The sequence below is a fragment of the Gavialis gangeticus genome, unplaced genomic scaffold (assembly GCF_001723915.1).
Source record: "Gavialis gangeticus isolate Ggan-Ray unplaced genomic scaffold, GavGan_comp1, whole genome shotgun sequence".
In the NCBI taxonomy this organism is placed as follows: domain Eukaryota; kingdom Metazoa; phylum Chordata; order Crocodylia; family Gavialidae; genus Gavialis; species Gavialis gangeticus.
In genome coordinates, this window is record NW_017729034.1 from 71,095,408 (window position 1) to 71,103,622 (window position 8,215).

General features: G+C 37.9%; 1 protein-coding gene across 1 annotated transcript in view; it reads left to right on the forward strand.

Moving 5' to 3' along the window:
* WTAP (Wilms tumor 1 associated protein) overlaps window positions 1-8,215 on the forward strand; it is a 37,445-nt gene that overhangs the window by 6,444 nt on the left and 22,786 nt on the right. Inside the window, exon 4 of the mRNA XM_019527069.1 lies at window positions 7,687-7,745. Within this exon, the coding sequence (XP_019382614.1) occupies window positions 7,687-7,745 (59 nt within the window). The remainder of the gene's footprint in view (window positions 1-7,686; window positions 7,746-8,215) is intronic.

The following is an 8,215-nucleotide window of genomic DNA, read 5'->3' on the forward strand; positions in this document are numbered from 1 at the left end:
CCCCCCCCCCCCCCCCACTATATCTGCTCTTTCATTAGCCTGGGCTAAGTAGATTTTTATTGGTGAATACAGTTTGTGTGCACCTGCTATGCTAATATGTCTGGAGCAGATTTTGTGGACTAGTAACTTTTATTTTGAAAAGTTATTAGGATTATCATATTTTCCATGTTTGTTTTGGGCAGTGAGATGAAAGTTTTCAAACCCAAACATAATCGCCTAGTAATTAATGTCTAGTCAGGCAGGCCATGCAATGCAGTTGTCTGCATTCCCTTTTATAACTTCACACAGTAGTCTCATTCTTCATGTTTAAGGTGTATATGATTGCACTATATTGAAATACCTATTTTTGTTCTTCTACTTCATTATTGATGTATATCCAAAACTTTCTTTCCTTTGGCTTTGTGCTGCTCATATGGTATGCAAATCACTTGTAACTTCTGTAGTGAGAGGCAAGCCAGGTAGATTTGTAACTGTGGAAGTCTGTTTCTAAAGCTGAGTAGCTGAAGCATAAATTTTAAAATACTGGCTGTGCAGGAGATTAAAACTTTTTCCCATAATACCTTTGAAGTTCTTAGATGAACAATCTGGTTAACTAAAGCTTTTTTTCATCCAGGAACAATCGTAGGTTTATTACAGTAGCCTGTGCATGTAGGAACACTCCTAAAATAGCATTTTTGGTTTCAGGGAAATACCATTTTACCATGGTGGGTCATCTTCCTTTTTATGAGAGCTGTGCTTGAAGGAACAGAAACTTTACTTAAAATGCATTTTCGGTGTATATTTTGATTATTCCTCCTGTATTCATAACTAACTTAGAGCTGTTGCTGTTACAGTTTAACAAGTTGAGGGATGCTGTGTTAAAATTCATGCCTTTCTTGAATAGTACCCTTGTATTCATAATCACTATTAAAGCTGCTGCTACACTTGCACCAGTGGTTTGGGTGCTTTGTTAATCTAGTTGCAGTTATGGTATTATTATAGTTTAACATGTGTTTGCCCTTTTGATTTTCTGTTTGCATTTTTGTTCATTTGCTTTGTAGATGTACAAGAGTCATTTTTATAAATATATTTTTATTTTTTTGCTTCATTGCTCTTGGCATCTTGTGTCTGGTAGTCAACTTGGGAGAGAACTCCTCTGTTAGTCGTCTCCTCCTGCTTGCTTCCATAGAGCTATACTCTTAGCCAGAGATTACTGTTTAAGGAAATCTCTTTGCAGATAAATCTGCTTTGATTTTGATCAGGCTGCTTATGTCTATGTTGACAAACATAAGCATAATAAGCACAGTCTTGCAGATTTTGACTGATCTTGTTTGCTGAGATTTTTGGAGGATAGTCGGGATGCAATTTGCAGGGTAAGCCTATCACTTGGTTTGGGGGTGTAGCTAGGAATACTCATTGGAGTTGCCTGTTAACTCATTTCTCTTGAAAAGGCCAAGATGTCGGCTTCTTAAAAATTGTTAGGAAATGGTTGCTTAGGATGCTGTTTTGACATGCTCAATCAATTACACTGTCCCAAATCATCTTTTGGGGGAAGGTTGCTTAGAGAGTTATGATGAAACTACTTTGGCAGAAGCAAAAGCAACTGGATTTCCTTGACTCCAGTCATACTGTTGCTCTGGCCTGAGAGCAGTCTTAACTCTGAAGGTCCATCTTCTAGTAGTGGATGATGATAGGTGTCAGTGTTCAAATATGAAGATAGGATGAAGATAGGTGTCATACTTTCAAAAATGTCAATTATAGTATTAGGCTCTATTAGAAAATATGCACTTCTTGGTACTTGTAGATGTGAGTTCTTTTTTGTAAGTAAAACAGTTTTGGAACAGTGCCCCTCTTCTCAGAGGATTCTTTTGTTAATGCTTGTGTTTTTCTGGCTTTTCACTCCTTAATGTATATATGGACAAGTATAAATAAGATACTTTTTGACTGGGGCAAGGCAGAAGGAAAGTCAAATGTACGGATTATTTCAGGATGTTGAAAAATGGGGAAAGGATTCAAAGAATTACAAGAATGACATTAATCTAAGAAATATCTATCTAATTATAGATTAATCATTTTAAGTTTAGAAATCATTAGATTATCTAGTCTTTTCTTCTGTACAGCACAGCCATAGAATTTCACTCGGTTACAACTATAATTTATCCTAATTTGAGTAAACCTCCAAAAAGCTATCCAGTCTTGATTTAAAGACTATTTCTATGCAGAGAGGAGGATACTGATACTAGAAGGCACTTCAGTTTTAAATTAAAAAAAGCATAAGAAAAGCTAGATCAAATAAGGAATACTATGCAAGCCTTCTAATAGACACCACGCAGAGTTGGGAGACCCAAGTTCCCTCCCTGACTTTGTCACCGACTTACTGTGTGTGACCTTGGGCAGGTCATTTCCTCTCCACCTTGTCTGTCATTGTCTGTTAAGACTGTAAATACTTCAGGGCTATAGCTCTGCATATTGCTACTAAGACAATTGGACTCTGATTGCTGTTGGCTTCTCTAGATCTTAATGTAACATAAGAACTGCATTTACTAGACTATAAAATGAGATTTTTCTCCCAATCAGCATGGGGGGGAGCCCCTTGTCTTGTCTTATTTGCATACAAGGAAACATCATTAAATACATTGTCTATTATTAAACTGCTGCCAAAAGCAGCATGTGCTCAGCAATAGAAGCCAGCTATGACATTGATTACATACAACCAACACTGAGCATGACTATAAAACACAAGACCTATATGGTGACAAGCATAGAACCTACCACAAGGACAGATTAGTGCAGTTCATCTGAATCAGATATATTGGTAGTGCCTGTTGCACGCAGGCCCTCTCAGTGCCAACTCTTTCAAGTCATGGTGAGCTACTACTTTGAATACATTTTTACTACTTCACTCCCATAGCTGAGTTGTGCCTTACCTCCCTGTTTCCAGTGATTCCTGTTTCTTCACCTGCCTTAAATGTCTGGCAAACATCACCAAGCAGGGCCCCAAACAGTTTTACTCAGAATCCCTCCGTTGTGAATTTTCTCAGCATGTTGCATATGATTAGTGTGGCCTGTCCCTCCATGAAATGGAGCTGGACCAGGTTGGCTTGCACCTCATCTGCATATAAAGTTTTGGAGGATCCCAGGACTCCTGATATGAACACCTGGTTCCAGTCATGGTGGAGGGGGTGGTGCGGTGGTAGCTAACAAATAGATCCTTTGAAGGGGGTATCTGGAGTACGTGTACATAATAAGCAGTGCTGGGTTTTGGGATCATCAGGGTTTGAAATGCTGTTGACTGCTGGGGTCCAGCCCAGTGAACTGTATGGTAAATCATGAGCCTTTTGGCTTTAGACTAATATGCATTGTTTATAATTGATGATGATGATGTTATTATATAAATAAATAATGCATGATGTATAAGTAGGTGTAAAAGTGTGTTTATGGAGTACTTGTGCTAAAACTTGAAGCAGTTTCAAGAAAGGTCAAATGTATCAATTCTGGATGAACTAAGTCTATGGGTACCTGTATTAATTTGCCTATATGGTAAATTATATTCATTTCAAAGTCAGTGCTTTCAAATTTGCCTCACTTCTTTGTGCACGGGAGAACAGGATCTGACTGTAAGGGGGCGGGGCAGGGACTGCAGGAGGCAGCAAAGGATGTAAAGTGTTATCTGACCCCCAGATTTATTTTCCCTGCTGGGGGGGGTGGTGGCAAATCAAGGCAAATCTCCAATTAGATTCTATACCTGGAGAATTATAACAAACTTATACATTTTCCATATATAGAATCTAATTACTGGGCAGTTGTCTTCTATACCAGGTCATTTTATATTCAAGTAAATAGAGCACTTCATGCAGAACAAGAAATTAAATGAATCTCCCTCTTTCCTAGCTTTTTCCTGTATTCATAGTGGTAAAAAAGTAGCATTTATGTCGCACAAAACAAGCAGATACATCTAAGTAAACTAGGAAATCTGGCTCTTTACATTTACAGGCATACCTCATTTTACTGCGCTTCACTTTATTGCGCTTCGCAGATATTGCGTTTTTTACAAATTGAGGCAAGACCCTCCACCAGCAAAAAGATTACGACTTGCTGAAGGCTCAGATGATGGTTAGCATTTTTTAGCAATACAGTATTTTTAATTAAGGTATGTACATTGTTTTTTAGACATAATGCTATTGCACACTTAATAAACTACAGTATAGTGTAAACATAACTTTTATATATACTGGGAAACCAAAAAATTCGTGTGACTCGCTTTATTGCGATATTTGCTTTATTGCGGTGGTGTGGAACTGAACCTGCAATATCTCCCAGGTATGCCTGTATAACATTTTGAGTCAATCTGTACTTCAAGCTGTTTTTCTTGTGGATGCTAATCTTGGTAGCCTAGCAGTGCATGACTCAAACTTTGACAGTTACCTTTAGGAAACACTTTCAATGGAGAGTTGCCCTTCATGGGATCTGCTCTGATGAGATGTAAGCTTTCTTTGTTTGGAATTGGGAAATGGATAGCACACGCAAGTGCTTGTGTAGGTTAGCCAGGTACTGTACAGTAAGGACACAGGACTTGCTTTGCTTTTCAAGTCCTTTCTCATTTAATGAATTACTTGAATAATGAGTTCTGACATGCCTCTAGTTTATCATGGCAGGCTGCATGTGGTCCCCATTCTAGTCTTTATAGTGGGGAATTTTCTTGGAAGGGCTTTTGTCACCTTGTAATGGTGCTGTTCTGTCTCAGTGACTTCTGTCTTGGGGAAAATAGCATCTTACTGCAGCTTCTGCTTCAGACAGGTTCTACCTGGAGATGAGACTAGCGGCTGTTGCAGAGAAGGATTATTTTTTCTATGAAAAAGCTGAAAAATGACATGTTCTGAGTGAAAGGTTTTTATTCTTGGATATTGTGTTCCTTAGCTTTTGAGTTTTGACTTTCAGAGGTACTAAAGATTGTCTGTATAGTAGGGTTCTTCCTGATTTTAAGAATGTTTTAACTCCCGGCATCCCAGAGGCTCTAGAACACTCTGACTAGTTTCTTTTTCTCCTCAGTAAAGATGCTCCCTTATCCAGCTTGCTCAGTAACATGTGAAGGTGGTTTTGTCATCTGTGTGTGTATAAGGATTTTTTCTCTTTATAGTTGCAATCAGGTGGTTTGTTTCCAAACTTCAAGACGTTCTGGTAGATTGTTTCCAAGACGATAGGAAAAGTTGATAGTTTTGACTGGGATGACATGTCTACTGGAGAGTTTTCTAGAATTGATTGAACTTAATCTGGGATTGAGAGAACCACTGTGGTCTGGTTTTGTGTTTACGTAAAGCAGATTTGGGGAACGCTAAGTTTTTGGGTGTTTTTTTTTTTTTTTTAAATGGCATTCAGTGTCAATTTCAGTAAGCGTCCTTTGCTCAGTTAGATCTCCTGAATCTCAAATGGAGCTGATATAAAGGCCCTACAGTTCTGAATAGTAGATAAAGATGCTTTCTTGTGTGCCATAGAGCCTGAATATTTAGGTGATTTGTCTATTCTGTAGATGCCCTCTTATTTACCTTGATTTTTGTCTGAAGGTGTGTACACTGCAGTGGAACAGTGTTTAAATAAAGGGATGAAATGAAAACTAATTGTTCATATGTAAATTTAGACTTTAAGGTAATCTCTTGTAAGGAACTGGCTGAAATATTTTGGAGGCTTTTTTTAATACCTGAGGTTAGGGTACGTTCAGTATTCGCAGTTCTTTAACTGTAGATGTTTAAGATGGGTGGGGGGAGTATTGGAATTGAAAACTAAAGAAAACTTCCTGATTTAGATGTAGAAGACAAGATCAGGAATGGATATGATGTGTTTTTTGTAGAATTGGTATATAAAATAATTCAGATATTAACTAATACCTACCTGGCTTGAGTCAAACTTGGGATTTCTGTTGAAGCAGGTCTTCAACAAAACTTTCAGTGTAAGAGCATGGCTTACCAATACCTAGGTTTCTTGTGGGGGTTTTGTAGGAGATAAGTGAAGTGATCTCAGATATACTAAAAATTTTTATTTGGAGACAGATCACTCTTTCAACTGAATTTTTATAATTTTACCTCAAAGTGCATATTTTTTCAGACTTCATGGCAAAAGGGAAAACACTTTGCATATTTATAAACAAGGAGAAGCTGCAAGGATTTTGTTGATATGTGTGAAGAAGTTTGAAACTGCAGATTTTCATAATTGTCAACTACTCTGTTATGTTGAACTTTGCTGTTTTGTATAAGACCTCTTTAAGGCACCCATTCAGTAAATTATATAGGTTTGAAAGTGGGCTCCTTGTTTATTGTGTCTAGTTCCATGCTGTTGCAAGCAGTAGCTTCATATAACACAGGGGTCAGCAATGCTTTTGGGTAGAGTGCCAAAAACACCCACAACTTCAACTTGTAACATGTTGGCATGCCTGGGGAGGATGGTGGGGGAGCCACGAAGGGCCTGATCCTTGTTGTGACCAAGTAGCCCCGGCCCCTTCCCTGCCAAAGGCATGTGTGCCAAGCAAAATGTCTTCGGGTTCCACACTCTGGCACCCATGCCAGCGGTTGCCTACCCCCAATATAAAAACTTTCATAAATTTATCAGATTTTATAATTAAGTTGTCTATCTCCAGTATTTCTGGAAGGCTGTTCCGGAACCTTGTTTCTCTAAAAGTTAAAAGCTTCCAATTTGCTGCCTAAACTTATTAGTGGCCAGCTTTTATACTCTTTTTTTTTGTTCTTATAACAGTGTCAGTTTAAGTAGTTCTTTCTATCCCTGGTGTTTACTCCTTTGATCTTTTTATAGAGGGATCATTCTCTCGCAATGCTTTGTTTGCCAAGCTAAATAAGACAAGATTTTAATAGCTCTTCATAGGGCAGGATCTTAGTTGGCAGCAGAGTGCTTTTATGGATGCAGAAGTCTAGTTTCTGGCACCTAACTTAAGAATTTGGCCAAGATTCTGACCTAACAAGAGTTTTATTATTGCAAACTTTGGTGCTCAGTTGGTGGCTTTCATCAGAAATCAATCTAGTGTGTGTCTCCCTGAATTCATGGATTATTTGCATGGGTTGTCCCTAGGTATGGTTAAAGGTGGCTAACGTTAATAGTCACAATAACTATTTTGGCTTAAACTAGTCAAATTTGGCTTGTTAACTTCAGACATTATTAATTTTAAGCTGTTTCAATAGCTCAGTGGTTTCTTAACCTCATTGCACGCTAATTCATTTGTAATGAATAATATCTTGACATACCATCTGCTGTTTGTGTTTGTAGTTTTCATATTCTCTTAGTGTTACTGAACTTAATGTTTTGAGGGACCGTATATTTAAATAAAATATTCCCTGCATTTATAATTAAATGAAGAAGGATTTGTGCATTTGTCCATAGTAACACAAACAGTTCCTCTTAGCTGCTTCTATGTAATTTTTGTTTAGTGTCTTTCTAAAATCTGTAAGTTGTTTTTTTTCCTTTTGAGCTGAGAGTTTTAAACTGTTTTCCTGGCTAAAAATAACTTCCTTATTTTTAACCTATAAATAGGTTAAAATTTATATTTTAACCTATTTATACGTTAAAATAGGTGTAGTTGCATATTTTCCTTGTGACTTCTTTTTTTAGTTATAGCATGCATGTGTAGTCTGAGTTCTTAGCCACTTTTGATTTAACAAACTGTTTCAGAAATTTTTTGTTTGTTCTTTTCCTCTCCTGTAATAGGTGGAAGCAATATGAAGCATACGTACAAGCTCTGGAGAGCAAATATACAGATCTTAACTGTAAGTTAGTCCTGTTTCATTTTTAAGTGATAAAATGCTACATAAATGTTAACTTAAATACAGAGCCTGAAGTAACTTCTGTGCCTTATAAAAATAGTAGTAGTGGGGAATAACCAGTCAACATAGGTTGCCTGGTTGGTCACTGGTCACAGTATTTGTGAAGTATAAAACATGGAAAATCTGCATCCTCCTTAATGTAGACCTTAGCTCTTCCAAGTACTTTCAGCCACCCTTCTTCAGACTGAAGATCTTCCATTAGTTTTTATTTTTCTTCGTCTCGGCAGGTTGAAAATTAATAAATTGTCCAAACTTCCAGAATCTTAAAAGGAACTCAGACTTGGACAGCCCTAGCCCAAGCCGCCTGCCAGGAAGAGCATGGCATTATCCCTGGCTTCAGCCTGCAGCACCAGCCCACTCTTGCCCCACGCACAGATCTGGGGGGCATATGCACCCCATGCCTCCCCTGGGGG